Here is a 21,671-nt window from a genome sequence, read left to right on the forward strand (position 1 = left end):
GAGGGTATTTCATTTCAAGTTCAACAACTTCTGCTTAAACAGTCCCACTGACTGTATAAAAATGTAAAAGCTCTCCTTCTGCAACTATGATTTTTTTTTTTAGTGCTGCCTTTTTGTTTGCTTGTTGCAGTTGAATTATGTTGTGTGAATCTGGCGCTACGCTGAAATGCACAAATCTATCCAACTGTTGCAAGACAGATGCAGACTAACCTACATTTGCTCCATGTGCTGTATATTGGTTGATTGGTCGGGTCGACAGGCAGCATTTGTTTGTCAAATGAGTGTCGTTGTTGTATGTATGAACAAAATACTTCCTTTATCCCAACCAGTCACTCCATCCTCCATCCCCAAAAACCAAACCACCCTGCCCCCTCTCAAGGGCTCACAGCTGGGTCTCACTAGGCTCACGCCACCTGCTGGTTAAGCCAAGGTCACAGCACATTCATTACTCTAGGATTACATTGCGATATCTACACAAAGCTCCCATTGCTGCTGGCTGCTATTGGACACACTGAAATCTGTCGTCTGTAATCTACATTTTCATCCAGATGTGTTTGACGTGCACCAAGTCAACAGCCTGGTCCTGTTTGTGTTGTACGTTGTTATTACACAGAAATGGCCTTTAGACTGTGGCAGATGTTACGTACATGTTTGTTGATGTTCTCTCCAATTTGAGTGTTGATAGAGGATAAACGTTACTCGATGTGTGATCCTTATGTTTTAGACTTAAAAAAACACCTTTCAAACTGTGTTGCTGAAGTCACTCACTCTCAGGTCTTACATCATTCACAATATATTAAAATAAAATAAAACTAATAATATCAGATGATAAGTTATGGATGTTGACACATTGCGAAAACCCTTCTATTACCAGAACACATATATTTAAAGCCAAACTCCTGTCAGATGCCTCACAATGTGCCTGAGAACAATTGATGTTATTTCAATCTCGACACTAGTTGCAAAATGTTTGGAGGTATAATTTACAGACCCTATTAGAAAAGGCTTTCACCCCTGATAGATCCAACCAAATAAAGAATGAAGGGCTGAAAGGAATGACATTATCTGCCATTATAACATAAAGATCCCAACATAAGGGATTAAAAGACATCTAAACCAGGACTCTTCCTTACCTGACGGAGTTGAGCAATGCTCCACACCCCTCCATGGCTCCTTGGGAGTCTGTATGGTATCCATTAGGGATGGCCCAGCGTCCAGGTTGACTCAGCACAAACTCTGACCTGCTCCCTGGGATGGTGGTCCTCAAGGGGCTTCCTCCTACTCCAGCCACAGCTCCGGCTCCACGCTCCACATCACTGCCTGGGGCGTCCGGTCCAGCCTCGGCCCCTTCTTGCTCCTCAACAGTTGCCAGCTCCAGCTCCAGAGGTTCAGGGCCCTGTAACAGCGCCCTCTGTTGGATGAGCGGCGTCAGTGGCGCCTCGAAGCTGACGCAGCTGTCCGTCTCGTCTGTGAGTGACAGCACGTCCAGAGAGTCCAGGCTGCTGTAGCAGGTCCCTCCCCTCAGTAGAGCGGACTCAACGATGCGCTCGAACGTGGAGCTGAAACCATCTTTGTTATCCACCCTGCTTTTCTCTCTCTCCTCTTCCAGCTCCCTATCGTCTTCATCATCTTCGTCCTCCTGCGCGTCGACCTGCTCAACAATCTGCTCGAACGCCGAGCTGAAACTGTCCTGGTTTTCTTTCCCATCTCCCTCCTTCTGGACTTCCTCCTCCTCCTCCTCCTCCTCCTCCTCTTCCTCCACTTCTGTGTCGGCCTGCTCTACAGTAGTCTCAAAGTTAGAGCTGAAAGTGTCAAAGTGTGTCTGAGTCCCCCCCTCATCCCTTCCTTCATCTTCCTCACCAGCCCCATCATCGTCTTCATTCCCACCTATACCGTTCGCCAGTCTGTATCAACACAGAGAAAGACAGAAGAGAAAGGTGTGAAAAATCTTCGGCATATGACTTAAACATACAGCAGGTTCTTTGTTGTGATTTGCATACAGGCAAAGCAGATCATTCATATTCACTGCTGAAATAATTCTTCATTCAGGAGAAGTACACTCAATGGGCAAATATTTCAGCTTGAATAGTCACACTGACAATTGAAGCAGGATGAAAGATGAAAAAGCGCAGTCCAATTTGCTGCTTTGTGAATAGCTGGAAGCACATCTCCCCTCGTCTGTCACAGCTCCACTATTTCATTCCTTTTATTTAATGGAATATAAACTACTGTACTTCTGCTGTGCTGTACTGTACTAATATCTACTGTAGTGCTCTGAGTTTGCTGCTAATGGACGGAAATGAGTCATTAATTAGTTTCATCACAGACTGATAAAGCAGCTTCATGTAAGTGTATAAACTGAATCTTTCTATCAGTGCCTGTTTGTTCTTTTGTGTACTTCATAACACAAGAATCACATCAGGTCATAAACTTTGAACATTTTCATCAAATTTCAAATCTTTTGCTCAAACAGAAAACCACTAATTAGAGACTACCATATTTTGAACTTTTCACCTACCGACCTCCACCTTCTTCTGTTGTTTGTTCTTTTTTAGAAAATCTTGCCCTTTAAAAATTAGACAATTTTCTCTCTCTCTCTCTCTCTCTCTCTCTCTCTCTCCCTCTCTCTCTGTTTGTTTTCCTCTCCGCTCATTTAGTTGAGGCTTTTTTTTTGCCTATTCATTGTTTTTAATGCAAGTGAAGCACATTAGGCTAATTATGTACCACAGAACCACACTGGGAAAACAATCTGCCATTACAAATATTCAGCATGGCAGTGGCACTCTATCGCGGTCTGCCCAACCATAAAAACTCAGAAACACAGTGTTTGGTTACTATAAAAAAAGGCCTAACTGTGTCAGTCTGTTTATCGACATGAAAGCTGATAAAAAGTTGATAAACAGCTTATGAGATACTGAGTGCTGCCTCAAAACTGCTCCAGTTTTGATGATTTTTGTCATAGTCACACCATAAAACAGCATGTATGAAAATATAATTTAGCATACTTTAATATCTAAAGGTCAAAAAATGTGTCAGCAGCACAGTATCCCAACAGAGTGATGAATTAGTGAACTAACCGCCCAGCTTGTTGACGATGAGTTGCCTCCTCCTCCGTACACGGTTGCATCTCTTCATTCTCTTTCCCCTCCTCTTCTTCTTTCATCTCCTCCGCTGCGTGTGCTTCCTCCTCCCCCGTTGAGCTCACCTCTACATTTCTACATCCCTCCTCTCTCGTCCCCTCCCTCACTTCCCCCGCCCCTCCTTCTGTCTGTTGATCCTCATCGCCGCTGCTGCCTACCTTCTCTTCTTTCGACTCACCCTTTCCTCCCTCATCCTTTATTTCTACCCTCCCCTCTATGTCCCCGCGCCTCTCCCCCTGTGCCTCCTCCTCGCCCTCTCTGATCTCCGTTTGTTGTTTCCCCTCCTCTATCTCGTCCTTCGCCCCGGCCCCCGGCTTGTCCTGCTCTGCCTGGTTGTGAGTATCTGTGGGCGGGTCGGTGGTGGAGGCGCTGGTTGTGTTAGGCTCCACTGGGCTCTCTGGTGGGGTGGGAGAGGGCAGAGCCTGCCCCTCCTGGGTCATGGTGCTCCTCACTAAAGGGGGCGGCTGTCCACTCAGGCCAGAGATGAGGACCAGAGCTTCAGATCAGCAACCAGGGAGGACCGTCTGAGGAGAAAAAGAAGTAGACAGGAAAACGGAGGAGAAAATGAGCAATGTTAATAAAAATAATAATAAAGGAGGAGTGTGTCAGTGTCAGGAAATGAATAAAATATCAGACGTTTGCTTATTTCTAGTTCTTGATGCTAACCACCGAGGTCACCTTCAAAAAAAAAGGGATCAGCTGTTTATATGTGTATTACAAGGTGTGTTTAGGTGTGTGTGTGTTAGACAGAGAGAGATGCATATGTCTGGAACACTTTGTCCTCTGCACCAGATGATCCCAAAACAGCTCTGGAAGGAGGACAGGAAAAGGTAGAAAAAAGTAGAAAGCAGAGGGATAGAGACAGACATGCAGCGTGGCACAGAGAGAGATTTGTTTAATAAAGCCCAGCTGATTCCTGTCAAAATCATCCCGCAAGCTCATCCCGCTCCCTCTGTCTATGTGGATATTTCACAGCTGAATAACTATCTGTTTCCATCGCTGCTGCTTTGCCTTGTGTGTGTGCTATATAAACGCGTGATAGCACCCTGAGATTTGAACATGTATCCTAATGGTCCACTGTTACTCTCTCTTGTACTGTTGGCTGAGCAGTCGAGACCTCCGCAGGTCTTCTTCTATCATTACTGAGGCTCAAGGGCAAATGCTAATGAGCAGTTCCTAATTACAGCTCTGCACAGCTAGTTATGTGTGACTTAACGCTGGCTTTTGATATATTATTCTTTCACTGAGAAATAATTGATTTATGTTGTGGAGTGTAAAAAAAAGTCAAATTGGTCTTTTTTCGATACACTTGTGGATTGTGTAAGGACTTTTATGAGTGATGAAATGATTAGCCGAGCCGATAAATGAACTGACTAAAAGTAAATCCTCACTGATTTGTATTGCTGATTAATCAGTGAAGTCTTTGTTAAGTAAAAAAAAACCAAATGTGAGGATTCACTGCTTTTCTCTGTTTTATATCATTAAGTATTGGAATACTTTGGGCTTTGGACTGGTGATGAAACATGAAAAGCTTTTGAAGACTTTGAATTATGATCAAAACTTTTTTTAGAAAGTATTTTCTGTCTTCAATCAAATCATCAAACAAATAACGAATGAAAAAAGTTGATTAGTTGCAGATCTACATTTAATAGAGTGTGTGATATGATTTAAATCATCGTTATTAATGGTATAATATAATAACAATAGCTTTATGATACTGTTATGTAGCACAAACATGTCAAATCAAATAGAAAACACACCAACTGTCTGAGATTGAAAGTTGGCAACAATGTCAACACGAGGCCCATTAGTCTCTTTTTCTGGAGCTTTCTAACATATCACATGATCTTCGAGCTCAAGAATGAACTTTCGGTCTCAAATTGGACGAGAACTGACAACTGGGCGAATTTCATCTGCCGAGGAACATTTTGTGATACAGTATAAACCCCCAGAGCCGCTAATAACGGACCACGCAGTGAGATTGTTTTGACAGCTCCGGTTGACGTTGATTGGGAACGATGTGTGTGCTCTACCGTCCGCTGCGTTACATCACACCTCCACAACTTAAATAAGTATTAGGAAGGACACCATTTTTGTAAAACAATACCAATATCATGACACAGGAGTGGAAGTCCGTTTTGAATTACATCCCAGCTCTATTGTTACATATTTCCCTTTTCACAACTGGACCCTGTATGATGTAATGGTGCAGGATAACGGACAGAAGACTATTTTACCACTGTAAGAATAACATGTAAATAATCTGTGTATGTGTGTAACTATTACTGCACTTTATTTTACTATAGCACCGATCAAGCCAAAAAGCAATTACCAAAACCGGTGACGCACATTTCATTAAAGCCCAAACCTGCAGCGAGGTGAAGTGTTTGGATTGTGTTTTTGTTGCAGAGTGCAGCCAGGAAGCGGCTCTGTCTGCCTGATATAAACACAGTCCAGAGACACACTGGATGCTCTGCTGAATCATCCGCAGCAGGGGATTCGCAGCACAACTGCAGTAAAATATTTACTGGGATTCAAGGCTTTTCTGATGGCTTGCAGATGCAGGTAAAGAGCTAGTTAGGCTGAAATAAAACCATGAACCCTGCCAGCGAACCTCTGTGGTTTCTCAGGAGGGAAATTTCAGGCATTTCTGCTGTATTTTGATATCAATCATAAATCATGGTAGAGAGGAAAGATTTGTGGCAGACTAGGACGGGAGCCAAATTTGTATCTGTGATGTTGGAAGTGCTTTGGCGTCGCCCCCGAGCACAAGGACTCCACAGGCCCCACACTAAATGTTTCATCAGAGCTGCAAAAGTATGATGCAAATGATGTAGAGAACCCCGAAAAGAAAGCGGTGTAAATTGCTCCCTTATTTCAAGCTCGCCTCCTTAATCGCAGCAGACCGCTCACTATTCCTTCCAGCTTTACCTTGTCACCTAAAACGGCCAAGTTCTCAATCCCGATCCCTGTGGGACGCTCTCAAAGCCAAGAATAGGAGATTAAGTGAATAACTCAAGAATGACTAAAAAACTTCTGTCAGGTTGAGACAATGCAGAACAAGTTTTAAAAATACAGCAAAAAACATTCCTTGTTTATGTTTTTGTTTTTTTGTTTTTTTAAAACAAAGTGCTACGTGTCTCTGCTGGCATCTTCTGATTCTTCTCACGCTGACTGCTGTGTGTAACCATCTCAAAGGACGCTATGACTGATCCCCCAACAAATTCTTTCTGAATATGTGATCAGCGATTGGCCGACTCATTCTTCTTTTTTTTTTCTTCTTTTTTGGCAAGAAGGAGCATGGGAATCATTGGCATTATCCAGTCACCGAGCTGCTCGAGTCTATTAAATCTGCAGAAACATCACATGGCACTTTAAAGTCACGGATCACATGTATTAACTGCATTATGACTAAGAAAGATGCACCTTAAAAAAGAAAAGAAAAACTCCTCTAATAAATCTATTTTCATGACTGACTCATTCTTGGATTAGTAAGTGCTGCTTAATTAGAATGAGCTCAAACAATCCGAAACCCAGATGCTGAATATTTCAAACACATTTTCGACTCTCTGTTTACCGGAGCTCATATTCATGCACGCGTACGAGCCGTAATGCAAACAAGCACGATTTGCATCCGTTTATGTGATTACACATTACGTGTATTTGCACATATTAACACACAGTCAAATGTGCTCTCACAAACACACACCAAAACAGTAACACATCTCCATAAATGGAAACAGTGAACAGTTATGAAACCAGACATGGAAAGTGTGAATTCTCTGTGTGTGTGTGTGTGTGTGTGTGTGTGTGTGTGTGTGTCTCCAGTGTCCTGTTTCTCTCCCACTCTCTCCTCTTCATCTGTTCCACATTATGTTTTGTGCTATCTCGCAGTCTAACTCTCTCTCTCTCTCTCTCTCTCCCCCTCTCTGCTCTGTCTCAACCTCTCATTTTGCAATAATTGAGGTAAATGGGTCTTAGCCAGCAGAAAACGAGGTCTGTAGAAGTGAGCAGCTGCTGAGGAGAGAGTGAGTGTGTGAGTAGATGTGCTCAGACACCTCGTATGGATGGATGGAGAAAACACAGCCGACGACAGTGAGAGGTGTCTGAGTGTGTGTCTGTGTGTGTGTGTGTGTGTGTGTATGTGTATGTCTGTGTGTGTGTGTGTGTGTGTGTGTGTGTGTGTGTGTGTGTATGTCTGTGTCTGTGTATATACAATAGCGATCAGGAGAGACTTATTGCATTCCACTTTTGTCAGCAGAACACTGGGACTCTTAAGCCTTATCAATTTCCTTTAATTGCGATCTGACCATCTGCCAATCATGTGGACGACATACACACACATACACACACACACACACACACACACACACACACACTAAACATATAAGCCACCGCTCCAGCGACGATGACGACGGATAAAAGGCTGTCTCTTGTGCCTTTTATTTATTTATCTCGATCTGTCTGCCTGTCTTTCTGTCTCGCCCAGACACACACACACACACACACACACACACACACACACACACACACCTACACACACTCTGATGTGCGCACAAACACACGCAACAAAGTACGCAATTGACACAGACCATGGCGTAATTTATTGATCCCTGAGACACAGAGCCGCAGTCCTCTGGGAGTCTCTGGCGATAAGCTTGACTGGTTTCTATAGGCGGAGAGAAGCCAAAGAAACAACTAAGGTGATCAAACTGGAGGCTTTTTAAATTAAAGGGACACAACTTCTCCACAGTGAGGCCAGTCAGAGGTGGTGCTGAAGCTGAAGCTGAAGCTGAAGCCGAAGCTGAAGCTGCGTAACATCCTCGACTTCAGTCAGATTCAACTTCAGATTTAGTTATTTGAGTTTTTATTAAAAATACTGTTTTAGTTGTAATGATCAACTGCAGCTAAACAAATACCTTTGGATTATTAAAGGAGCAGTATGACACTTTCATGAAGTTTGGGGTTACAGATGTAAACAAGACTGACTAAAATCAAAGCAATATAGGCTGAGATATTCTGACTTTTTGTCACTGGTAAGCTTTAAAAAGGCTTGCTCTTACATGTTGCTGAGTTGCTGAAGCTGTAATGATATCCTTTACACAGAAGTGTCAACACACCAGTGGCAAGATGGCTGCAAATTCATCATTCCTGGCAATAACATTTAAAGGAGAAAGATGTGACACTGACAGAATGTGTTTAAAATGGTTACTGCAGTCTAAATTCTAAATATTGGAGAGAGTTTTCCCCCTCTGTTCCCTCCGCTTCAAACTCAAAGCTCAGGTGTGTTTTTAAGGCCAGGTTGAATCTACATCAGCTGATCCACTTTGTTTGCTTCCATTGTTTCGCAACCCCGGGGTGCCGAAATGGGCGTCAACCTCCTCTCACATAAATACATGAAATGAACTCGACCTCTTAACACCACATTAACATTACGTTGATGGCACGTAATGTGTTAAAATGACGTGACAGCAGCACGATCAGGTTGAATGGGCTGAATCACGCAGAACAAAACAAAAACAGACGTTCAGCACCGGGATGGAAATTTCAAAGGAGGCCGTACATATTTTATGAGTTAGTACAGTAAATAAATGACATAATGGTCCTTTAATTGAAACATTAACACTACAATCGAGTTCAGCTGATTTAAAAGGCTGCTTTGTTTGTTTGTATATCTGCAACGTGTTAGCTAAATGCTCCAAATGAACAACAGCAGGAGTATTGAGGCTGTTTAGACTGTTTGACTGCGAGCTTATCAAGTGATGTCAGCATCTTCAATAATGAATGAATGAACACCAGTCGGAATAACAGTCTGCTTACATTACCTGAACACATTAGACTTAACCTGTCTGGTTGATACCGACGCCCTTCAAAAACTCCACGTCTCCTGTTCTTCACGTCAGCTTTCTATTAAACATCTGTAGCACCTCGAACCCTGATGAAATCATCAGGGGTCATTTTTCTCCGTGTTAACAGAGCTCCTCCTGTTTTACACAGGCTGAGTAATCCTCGCCGCCACTTGTAAACATCGTGTGTAAAATCAGCAGGGTTTCCATTTAAGCATTTAATAAAAATATAACAACTGCCTTTAAGCGGGGCACTTATCGACCCGCTACTCAAGCAGACCGTGAGCAGATGTTACCGGCGGTGACTGAATCTAACTAAGGGGGCGAGATGGAGAGAGGAGTACCTGGGATTATCTGAGAGTTAAACAAATGATAAAGAGACACAATAGAGAAGTAAACCATGTGGCACAATATGATTCAACTTACAGCACTGAAAAATGGACTAATGTAACATTATATTAGAGGAACTCACATTCTGCTTTGTAAAATCTTTATCTGCTTAATCCTGAATATCTATCTATCTATCTATCTATCTATCTATCTATCTATCTATCTATCTTTCTATCTATCTATCTATCTATCTATCTATCTTTCTATCTATCTATCTATCTATCTATCTATCTATCTGCGGACTCTCCTGTTGGACATCACTGCAGCACTTTTTACTTTTCACTGAGTTTAATGGTGGAACAAGCAGCCAACTGACAATTTTTTTTACTTGTCTGACCTCATTTACCTTTGTAGCGCTGCCCGCATTCATTTTAAACAAAAACACTTGTGCAGCTCTTTTGTCTGAGCTGCGTGCCACTGTGAGGGTTTCTTACCAAGTGGCAGCACCACAATATTGACAAGTGGTGTCAAGGACACGATGTTGGTGCTTGACTGCAGTCACTGGCACTGAGTTAATTATATCATCTTCTAAAATGTAGATAATAAGATAAAAAATAGTTAGGAAACAGTACGGGGCAATGCAGCAATGGAGTTGTGTAACTGCTGCATGTGAAGTAGTCACTATCCCTTTTTTTGGTTAATGTTTTGCAGCATTTCAGCTTTTTATGAGGCAGTTTACAGCAGTGGAAGATAGTCAAGAGAAAGAGAAAAAGAGATAAAACACAGCGAAGATCATAGTGAAAACTAGACCTTCAGGACATCCTTATAAATACATCCATCAGGTGATAATTAGCTCTCTGAATTAATACGCTATCAGCTGACTGGATGATAATCACATCTGAATGTTGAGGATGCAGATGGGAAACCTTCCAAGTAAACGTATACATCCTCTCCCCCTCTCCTCCTCTGTCAGCGCTGCAGTCTCATACTATAAGTGACCCACTGACCCTGATCATAATATGCAGGCTGGATGCAGCATTGGCACTGCAGCACACACACACACACACACACACACACACACACACACACACACACACTCAGGCAGAGATTTACAGTCACCTTTTAAAAATGCTGTTGTGTTAAAAGCACACATGCAGACAGACAGAGGGGGGAAAAAATCATTTCCTGGTTGTTAGCCTGGGACGGGAAAGCAGGAAAATACGGACTTGGAAGTGGTCCAGGGGTGTTTCCTCGCCTGCCTGCCTGCCTACACGTCACACCAGCATGACCACAGACCCTTCAACTAGCCACACCAGCCCAGCGGAGCGTGACAGCCAGCCAGCATCCCCCAAATCACCCCAATATGTCACTTCTGTGCCGTCAAGGTCAACCGTCCGCTCACATTTTGTCAGTGTAAACGCTTACATCTAAATACACACTCACAGTAATGTGGTGATTTATCTTCTTTTGGGGCAAATTCCCCAGGGTGCTTCTATTTTGACATGCAAATCCTCTCTTTTTATACATGCACACCAGGCAACATGACATTGTTGCTTTTGAGAAAATGGATTTTGGGAAAAGTGCAGGGGTTTTCAATTTTGGGGGATTTCTATGTAAATAAAAAATTAATAATTTATATCACAATGTTGCAGCTCATATAATATATTCTCTCAGTATGGTTTGAAAGTGTGAAATGTTTTATTTTGTTGGGTTTTTCAAAAATGTTGCATCCTGATTACGGTGTCTTGGGTATTGATCCGGATCGCAACTCGTGCCAATAAAGTCATTAGAGTGATTAAGAGAAGAGAAAGACAGCAGGAGAGAAAAAAAGGAAGAGATAAACAGTTTGGGCTGGAGCTTTCTGCTGCTGCTGCTGCTACTGCTGGTGCGTCTGGATGTCTGACACCTTGAGTTCAAGATGAATACATCGGAGAGAAAGCTGCACTTGCCTGGGAGAGCCCACAGTTGTGTCGGGAGGGGAATGAATTACAATGGATCTAGACCAGACATGTAAATGTCTATAATTAAGATAATAGCGACTTTGCTTTCGCTATAAGAAATAAGCTGCTATCAAACACCTGTTTTAAAGAAGCCACCCACATCCTGAAGAAGCAGAGATAGTCCTAGGCCGATAGCTCTGTCTAACACTGCCAGAAATCTCTCCATTTTTCCTCTATGCCCCCCTCTATCTTTGCCTGTGTTCATCTATGGTGAGTTTATACTGCTCTTAATGTTCATTATAGCATTTTTCATCTAATATGTTATTAGTATAGTATCCTAGTTGGAGCTTACTATAGTTTTGCCTTTAAATGTGCACTGGCTAGCTTTAAATATGGCTCCTGTGTTCTTTATCCAAAGTGTCTCCAGATACACTTAAAAAGACATAAACAAACACCAGATAGAGAGGGCTTATTGTCTCCCTCCTCTCCCAGTGTGTGTGTTTGTGTGTGTGTGTGTGTGCGTGAGAGAGAGAGAGAGAGAGAGAGAGAGAGAGAGAACGAGAGCCATGTTCTCCCAGCCTCCTCGAGCCAGTAACCATGACAACAGGATGGCTGGGAGACACGGTTCAAGCTCAATTGAGGCCGGTGTCTTTCTTTTCCTCCAAAATAGACCTTGGTCGCGTTTCAAGACCGACTTGTCCTCTTAAAAGCGGGAAAGGAAACGCTTTTCTCTTCCTCTTCTCAGGGGACAGGAAGAGAGAGAGAGAGAGAGAAAGAGAGAGAGAGAGAAGGGATATAAAAACACACCTCTATAAATCCCACGGCCCGTACGGTGCATATATATTTCAGCCTGTATTAGCCCCAACAAACACTGCTGTCCTGAAAGCCCTCCTCTGTGTGCAGTTTTTTTTGGTCACATTACTAAGAAAAAAAACCCACACAGCCTCCACGAGAAATATGCCTCAGAGAAGTAAAATACGTGATATCCAGCATGGACTCCGTTAGACGTGTGAGATATTTAGCGCTACCAGAGACAGACTAGCTGTAAAAAAGAAAAACACTTTAACAGAATAACGGCTACACTCACCGGTACAAACACGTCCTGTCCCAGCCCGAAAAGGAGAGTTTAGCGACGGGCAGTGGTGGTGGTCCTCTCCTCTCTTCTCTCCCTCTCCCTCTCGTCTCTGTACATCCACACCGGGGGGAATAACACTGACAGACGGGCTCTTTTTTTTTTCTTCCTCCCCAGCTGCCCCCCTCTCTCACCGGTGTGCGCGCGAGACCGTCGTTAACGGCCGCCACAGACCGCAGGCAGCTCGAGGTGAGGTGTAGTCTCGCGCCTCCGCTCGGGCTGGTGGCGGCGGGGAACGATTACCGAGCCGGACTGATGAATGGATGGATGAACGGAGGCGTCCTCCCCGTCTCCTCCTCCTCTCTATGGAACCTCCGTGTGTTTGACTGGCAGCTGAGAAATAACTCCGCTCCTCCGGCTGCTGCTCGAGGTTGAGCCGTGTGAGCGGGACGTGTCTGGAGGGGCCTGTTGATATCAGACACAGCCCGCAGTGAACATTAGCACGTATTGACACAAGTCCCTTTTGCTCTCTTACCACTGCTGATATAACAGTCCACACTTGAAATGTAGTAAAATACCATTAAAATCCCCCCCCCTCCAGACAAGCTTTGAGATGCATATACTCTTTGAATAATAATTTGTGTCTAACATATATATATATTTTTCCATTTAAATGAACTTGTTTAAAGTCCATGAAATTACATCTCCTTATTCACCCTCATTAAAAACTCCAGAATCTATGAATATGCAAATTCATTTCACAAGTTTTCCTGCTTGTGCACTGGAGGATTCAAGTTTCCACATCTCACTTGTGGTAGGCCTAGTTGAATATTGCATCAGAATTGGCTCCAAACTAGTTGTGATATAACAAATCATGCCCGTAGATCCACCACTTTAACTTAGATTCTCTGAGCACAGAGAAACTTTCTACTTTCTGCAGATGAATGTGAAAACAGGCTTCTAGTGTCAAACTCTGCACATCCATCATTCTGCACAGTGAAGCTCAAACATCCAAATGAAGGAACAAGAAGAAAAACATGTTTTTTGATTGGACTTAACTTTATTAGAGCCGAAAGGGCAATTGGGTCCAGTACTGAGGTCCAGAGATGCCCACAGGACATTGGGAGCGTTCCAGGATATCCTTTGAAAGATGTCTTATTCAATACATTTATTTATTTCATGGGACATTAGCATGAGAGGAGTCTTGACTGCATTGGGGAAACGGTTCGGGAACTGACCATAAAAAAAGACAACATGCAGATGATTTACAGACCGTCAAATAATGCTGTCCAAGGTCTAAAGTCCTGCAGCTGTCATATCCAGGATATTGGTCATGCTGTAGTTTGGTTTAGATAGGAATGTGTTGTCTGTGAGAGAAAACATGACCTATGAAACAGTCAATAGCCTGCTTTTATAGATTGTCAGTTAACCATGGTACTCAATAAAACAACACATTTAAACTCTTTAAATCCTGAATAATCCCTGACAAGTGATGATTCTGTTGGCATGATGAACTGTCTATAAAATTTTAAATGTATGTTGTCATCCTATATTTTATTACTTTGTCATTCTATAGAGGACTGCACTGTTGGCATGCTGGGAATTAAATGCTCTACAGCCTCAGTCGGAATAGCAGCATTAGCAGAATATCTACAATAGAGTTTTTCTCCATGCTAATCATATGCAGGCTCGTGCAGGACTGGAGCCTTTGCACACATTGGATGAGACGGAGGATACACTCTGTTCAGGTTTTCAGACACGGAAAATATCTTAATGAAATTCTTGCCATTTAAACATACCCTTTACAGTTGCTCTGGCCACTCATTACTTATGGTATTTGCAGTATTTTCTGCTGATCTTTGAAAGTTCCTTCTTCTCTAAAGGTGCATGTTATTCTGTTGAAGACTGTCAACACTCCTTCTTTTGTGGTGGGACTGTAATTACAGCCTACCCAAAAGAGAAATGCTACTAATTAAACCATTGCGAAGAAGACAATCGTTTATGTGGGCTGGAGAACAAAGATGAATAAGCTTTCAGTGCCAGCTGACACTTTTAGAAAAAAAATTTGATTTATTATTAATAGACTTAACATGTTTTTGTCTTTCTATATATGCATCATATGTGTTTGCACTCACTTGCATCTGTCAAGATGAGGAATTGACTGGGTGTCTGATTTTCACTCATGTATAAGAGACAGAGAATCATAGAGAAGGTGTGGTTTGAAATCTGTAAGATCGTGCTGTCAACAGTCAATTGATGTCTGCTGTGAGTCTGTGATGATGGGGTGATATTCTGTTTGCTGGACATAAGAGGAATAACACAAAATGTTAAAATCCTTAGATTTACTGACGGCTGGCACATGTTATAAATGATCTTCTGTCCATTCTGCCCTTGACAAAGCATAGAGGACATTTCATCCACTGTACCCAAATATGCCCCCCACACATATTTCACTCCCTTTCAACCTGCTCTTTTCACTCTCCTTTATCTCCCACGTGTACAACCTGCATTGTTAAATTAACCAGAGCCAGCTCAAGCCATTTGTATTGTCTTTATAAGGTACAGTGTTTTGACAGTACCCTCTTGTTGGGGCAATTCAAGGTCATAAACAGAAGCACAGCAGTAGTATACAATCAGACATATGGCATCGTCTGCTGCCAAAATTTTACAATGTTTTTCATCTGGGATCTTGAACACAAGCCCCTTCAGATGCAAAGAGAGTGCCAAGCTTTAATGTGTTGTTTGCATGGTTTGAGAACCTCAGCCTACCAATCTAGTGATCTCCAATGATCAATAGCAGGACGCATGGAGTGGGTGAAAAGATAGGATTAAGAAGAAGAGAGAGATGTGGAAAGAAATAGCGAGGACGTGGACAGAACAAAAGAACCTGGTGTGTGTTTGAAGACAAGGGGAGGAGAAGGTTAGAGAGGCGAGGCCCACAGTGAGACAGGTAGGGGGCAGGGAGGGAGGGAGGGAGGCAGCGATGGAGGGAGGGAGGGAGGGGGTTATGCAAGGAGAGAGATGGAGAGGAGGGGCGGGGGGGATGAAGATGACAAAGAGGATGCACAGATGACCGGAGAGAGAGAGAGGGAGAGTGGTGGAAATAGTTTGGGGGAAACCCACTGCAGACGCAATGTCAATCCTAATTACTAATTCATTAACCTGCCGGGCTCCCCTCCCCCTCCTGCATCCACACACACACACACACACATCCACAGACACACACACACACATACACCCACATGAACTCGCTGCTCCCTGTTCTGTCCCTCATCTGTGTCCCAAGAGAGGCTGAAGGATGGATGGAGAAATGAAGAGGTGTGTCTGCAGCTAAGTGACATCTGCAGGGCCGTGATGGCGGCAACGTGTTGGGAACACTGGAAGTCCCTGATGTGACAATGGGAGGGAGGGGAGTGTGGGAGGGGAGGGGAGTAGGGGGAGGTAACTGGTGAGGAGAAAAGCTAACAGCTTGCATTTTGGTTTGCTGGGGTGGGTGGTCTGCTGTGATGGTGCACATAAGTGTGTTAATGTGTGTGTGGCTGGGGTGTCAGAGTATGTATATGTATGTGTGTCATCATGCATGCTCTGACGTGTGTGTGTGTGTGTATGGATGTGTGTGTGTTTGCAATTATAAGGTTTGCTGGCATGAGGGTGTGTGTGCATGTGTGTTAGCATATTAAACGAAAGCAGGAAGTGTGGAATATAAATCAATATGCTGATGTTGGTGTGCTCAAGTAATAACATTGTGAGTGTAATCAAAGCAAGGGGGAGGTGCCAGACAGACTGATGGTGTGTCTTAAGTCTCCATTGCAGAACTCCTTGCTCTTTGTGTGTGTGTGTGTGTGTGTGTGTGTGTGTGTGTGTGTGTGTGTAGGCGACAAAAGTGCGTACATGTATTTCAGTGTTCACACACACCAAGACCTCCTGCAGCATTCCTCTGCACATGCTCACACGTACAACTCAATATGAAGATAGAGATGCAACTGTGCACCCACAAGGACACATATTCATGCACCTGAGCGTATGCGCACACATACACACACACCTAGAAAGGGATGCAGTCCTGCTGACTGAGGTGGATTTAAAGGGAGAAATCCTCTAAACGAGCATCGATCCACAGAGTTTACAGCGCCGGCTCCGTCTGCCACGGCAGGCCAAACAACAGGGAGCTCTGTGAGACAGCTGGAGCGCACACACACAGGCAGGAGGCACTGCAGGCACACATACAACACACACACACATCGCAATATGTGTGTGCACATGGTGTAGGTCTTTGATTCTGATCACAGGACTTCACAGCAGACTGTGCTTTAGAGTGTAAAAGTGTGTGTGCATCTCTGATATTTGATATTAAATTCACATGCATGTGTATGTGTGTGCAGATTCACTGCTGAAGATGAACACAAGAGTTGCTTCAGAATCTTTACAAGCTGGTTTGACTGATCATGAGCCAAACCTCTCATGGCAACATTTAAGAAGTTGTGTCCTATATGAAAAAATGGAATAAATAATTTCCGTATCCTGTTTTGCAGGAGAGATAAAAGCTGTTTGTGCAGTGTTTATTGAAAGTAAACAGGAGGCCCAGATAAGCTGTTTTTAGCTTAATACTCTGCAATAAGAGCAGTTTTTAGCAGATATATCTATATGGACTGCAGAGAAATAGATATTTCTGGGATCATTTTCACTTGCTGCACTAAAAGGAATTTCTTTCGACATTTATTACCACTTGTCCTAGATAAGAAGATCAATACCACTCTCATGTTATTGCATGAAGTATGGAGGAGAAGATGATAAACAAGTAAAAGGCCTGCATGAAAAATCCTACCTAAAGTACTCAAGTAATAATAATATTTAAATGTACCTAAATATTACAGTAGTGGTTTGGTCCCTCTGATGCATTACTATATATGACATCATTAGATTATTAATAGTGAAGCATCAGTGTTAGAGTAGCATGTTACTGTTGTAGCTGCTGGAGGTGGAGCTAGTTTACAATAGCTGTAGTTTAGTTCAGTGGTTCTCAACATAGGTGTCTGGCCCCTCCAAAGGGTCACCAAATAAATCTGAAGGATCGTGAGATGATTAATGGGAGAGGAAAGAAGAAAATACAAATGATGGACTTTTTAACCTTTGAACATTTACTGAACTGAAACCATTTGAGAAGTTTAGAGGGAAATAATCACTATTTGGTGGAGCTGTTAACAACTCATAGACATCTGAAATGTGAGGCCAAAGACAAATTGCTTTTTGTAAGACATCAAAAGCCAAAAAGGTTGGAAACCACTGATTTTATCTTTAAAATGTGTTGTTGTTTTTTGGTTATTCATTGTATATTGTTGTTTTACGTTATCCACTGTGTCAAACCTTCATCTGAAAAGTAATTCGTAACTAAAGCTGTCATATAAATGCAGAGGATAAGACAGTGCAATATTTTCCTCTGAAATATAGCGGTATAAAATGTCACATTAGACAGTATATTAATTAATTAATTAGCTTTACTGGTGTTAGTAAGCACATTTTAGAACACTGGACAGAGCCAGGCTAGCAGTTTCCTCAAGCCACCAGTGTTTATGCTAAGCTAATCGTCTCCTACCTCCAGCTCTGTACTGGATGCACAGAGATGACAGTGGTATCCACCTTCTCATCGAACTCTGACACACAGCACATATGCATATTTACCAAAATGTCAAATTATTACTTTAAATCTAACAGTAGATAGATATCAATTTTTAAAATAAAAACCTGTGGATGTTACAAGGTCACTAGTGCTTTTCTAAAAGTGAGCAGCTAAAGATAAATATGTTTGTCTGCATCACTGGGTATCATCAGTATTACAATGACCTTGTTCTACAACACTTACAACACTCTGGCCTCCCCTAAATTTAACAATTTTAGCCCTTTTCTTTTTTACATGGCCACTTGTCCATGGTAGGAGTCCTACCTTTAGCTTCATTACATAGCTGCATGGCTTTGTGTCGGCCTCCAGTGATTCCCTTGACAACCTCATCAGCATTCATTACCAGTGAAGAGGAGGGGGACATGGCGTGTCAGCACATGTGTGTGTGTGAGTGGGTATCTAAGTGTGTGGCTCTCATCTGGGTCATTATATCCACAGGCATGAAAAAGCGGGATACAATGACACACATCTCTCCACGTGACAGAGGCAAATAGAACAGGGAGGAGGAGGGTCTTCACTTAAGCATCAGTCACTTCCACCTGTGACCACTTGTCCTTAAGACTGAGCTGAAAGATGGAAGCAATGAAAAAGAGACTGCAGGTGTGTGTTTATGTGAGACAGATTGAGGGAAAACAGCAAAATGACAGTATATCTATGTATGTATATATCTATACATACATACATACATCATGAAGAGCTGCCTGTTCATTTATGGAAAAACCCATTCTTTGTTTATTTGTGTTCACACATGTGTGCGTAAGTGTTTGAGAGAGTGTGAGGGAAAGACAGCCAGACAGACAAAAAAGGAAAACACTGGCGACCCTGCCAACGTGGTGACAGAATGTGCCATTTGTGTTAGAGATGCTGTGTGTGTGTGTGCGTGCCAACTACGAGTCTGCTGGGCAGCCAGGTCAACAGACAGACCAGTCACCATAGCAACAGTGCCACACTTGGGGCCCTCTGTGCCAAGTTGTAAATATGAAAGTCATATAAAAATATGAAAGTCTGGCTGTCTGGGGGCAGAAAAGTTTCACATTGACAACATGTTGATACACAGGAGGAGTTAGTCTCATGTGTCATTAACCTCATAAGGTGGTCTGTCTGAGTGTTTTCCTCCAGTGGGTTATTTGTAATATACTTTTATGTGAACCACCTAATAGCAGAATTGCATACAATGTGTGTGTATGTATAGAAGTATTAAACACTTACCAGTGCAACATTTAGTTGGGTTAAAGGAGCACGTACACTATAACTGGTGCACAGGAAACGGACAGCAGTCTCACCTACCTCTCCGCTAGAAAAGAAGCCAACACACACTTACTATTTTAAATGTCAAAAGGAAACTCGCTCGTGGTTTCTCTTCACTTTATAATACAGGGAGATGGTCTCAGCTGCTGTACAAATGTGGTTTGTACAGCTATTCTTCAGTCGCTGTTCAAACTCTGGAGCGTTATTGTCAGCATTCCTCTTCAGGCCTGTTACTAACCAGTAATCAAGCTACAGGCTAGCCGTGACTATCAGCTGCATACTGATAGCAATGAGAATTCCAATTCATATCAGCACATTATTTCCAAAATGTTCCCAGATTTTGTGTTGGGAACACTTATTTCAAACAATAGATCAAATGACTATTTGTAGTGTAGAAGAATCATCTGGAGTAGCAAACTCACAAATCATCTGGTCTGCAGCTCCCCTCAGTGCCAAAGAACATTTCAGTGTCAGTTTCACAGCTGTTGTGTCAGCCCACAACTTTCATTCTGACTGCTCTCATCAACCTAGTTCCAGCAGTATGTAGTATGTACAATATGTAATATAGAAGCATGTGTGTTTTCAGGGAGAATGCTCTGATAAACCTATACTTTACACTTCCTGCCGACCAGCACCAAACAGCAGACAGACTAGTTGATTTGAGATAGTGGAGCATTCAGTGAACCAGATGTTTCCCAAAGACCAAAATAGAATATTGGACGTAGATTCATGAGGTAGACAGAGACATAACTCCAAATTAATACTAATGTTGCTACGTGTCTGCTGGATGTTTAAACAAGCAACTGTTTGCTAATGTGTTAGCCTCATCAACTTTTTAAGCTAATACTATGTCAGTGTTGTGTTTAGAGTTACCCCCAAGTGGTCCAACGCCCCCCCCCCCCCCCAAAAAAGGAACAACAACAAATGCTGTGGTAACTGTTATTAGCTGCCTTTTATTTTTAATTTGACCATATTTATCCCAAACACCCCATATGACTTAATTTCCTATCCACACAAAACCTGATTACAATAAAGTGTTGTGAGTATGTGTGTGGAATGTAGGCATGTTACATTAATATCTACAGTGGATGTGGATAAAGTCTATTGAACAATACATTATGCAAATGATGCAGAAAGAGTCAACACATGTTGTTACCATTGCAGTTACAGTAGTCAGTTATAGTCATTGTTATATAGACCACCCAAGGGTAGTTGCTCCAGCACAGCTTGTTATGCTGGCTAAATTACTTTGGGGACTAAAGCAATATTACTTTGTGGTGTGTTTAACCATAAACATCTCTCATGTGAATCCATGCTAATGCACATCCTCTTCACTGAGCAGGCTCTATGTCAGTGGGGTCCATGCATTAAACATGGAGAGGTTGAGAGGAGAACATGTTGGAATACCAATAAGTTTGCCACAGAAACTCTGCCTGACCATGTTGCTGTATAAGGCTCCCAAAAACATGATGGGAAGTGTAAAGTGGCTTAAAGAGAAAATTGCCATCCCGAGCATGTACTGTTAAAGTCAATTGAGACATATTGTAATTCTAGTCTTTGTGTTGTATTTAGATGAGAATGAAAGACAGTATAAAGAGATGCTGGAACAAGATAGATTATGTAGATTCAGTCTCGACAGAGAATGAAGACTTATTGGCAGAATCTGCTTTATTTCTGTCTTACGATGCATGTTCGATTTTAGGGGTCAAAGGTCATGGGGAATGTTCTTGACTGTATAGTCTTGGTGACTGCCTCCCCAAAAGGACTGGAGCAGGCCAGGATTATGCCTCTAGTGGAACCCAGGGCAAACATCTCCAATACTGGCCAGAATTCCCCCCTAATCCTGTTCCCCATATTGTAAGTTGATTAAACGTCCATTTATTTAAGAATCTGCACCATATTAGCATAAAATCAATAGAAAACTGATTAAAACTTGTGAAAATGCAAAGAAGCTTTTCACACAATGAGTACAGCAGAGGAAAAGTTGCCAACAATGACATGATGAACGTATAATCAATTGGTGATCACCCAGATCATTTATCATTTATATCAAATTTGTAATACAATTTGATTTTCATGAATTAAAAGTAGATTTTGACACATATCCCCAATACACTTCAAGATTGTGTAAAAATGCACTTAAAGTTATTAAAGTCTCTTAAACATCTGATTACCCCTGCAGCATCATGTAATCTGTAATATGACAATGAGGAAAATATTTGTGTGGAAAAGTTTTGGAATTTTCATTGTTACCCATTTCTTTAAGTTATGATGTAGGCCTACTTTCATTCACAATACATAGATAAAGCAGGATCATTTACAAAAGTATTAATTTCTGTTCAAAAATGCTCAGAATTTAATACAATAGGTAATAAAATACTTTGATTTGTTTATGTAGTATGAGCACAGACATCTGTT

At 42.3% G+C, this 21,671-nt stretch overlaps 1 protein-coding gene across 1 annotated transcript in view; it reads right to left on the bottom strand.

Annotated features, from left to right (window-relative positions):
* psd2 (pleckstrin and Sec7 domain containing 2) overlaps positions 1–12,911 on the bottom strand; it is a 35,245-nt gene extending 22,334 nt beyond the window's left edge. The window contains exons 1-3 of the mRNA XM_053324361.1: positions 12,344–12,911; positions 3,078–3,664; positions 1,134–1,904 (exon numbers count right to left, since the gene is read on the bottom strand). Of these exons, the coding sequence (XP_053180336.1) occupies positions 1,134–1,904; positions 3,078–3,580 (1,274 nt within the window). The 5' untranslated portion in view covers positions 3,581–3,664; positions 12,344–12,911. The remainder of the gene's footprint in view (positions 1–1,133; positions 1,905–3,077; positions 3,665–12,343) is intronic.
* Positions 12,912–21,671: the final 8,760 nt, after the last annotated feature.

Source organism: Scomber japonicus, chromosome 8, assembly GCF_027409825.1.
Source record: "Scomber japonicus isolate fScoJap1 chromosome 8, fScoJap1.pri, whole genome shotgun sequence".
Lineage (NCBI taxonomy): Eukaryota > Metazoa > Chordata > Actinopteri > Scombriformes > Scombridae > Scomber > Scomber japonicus.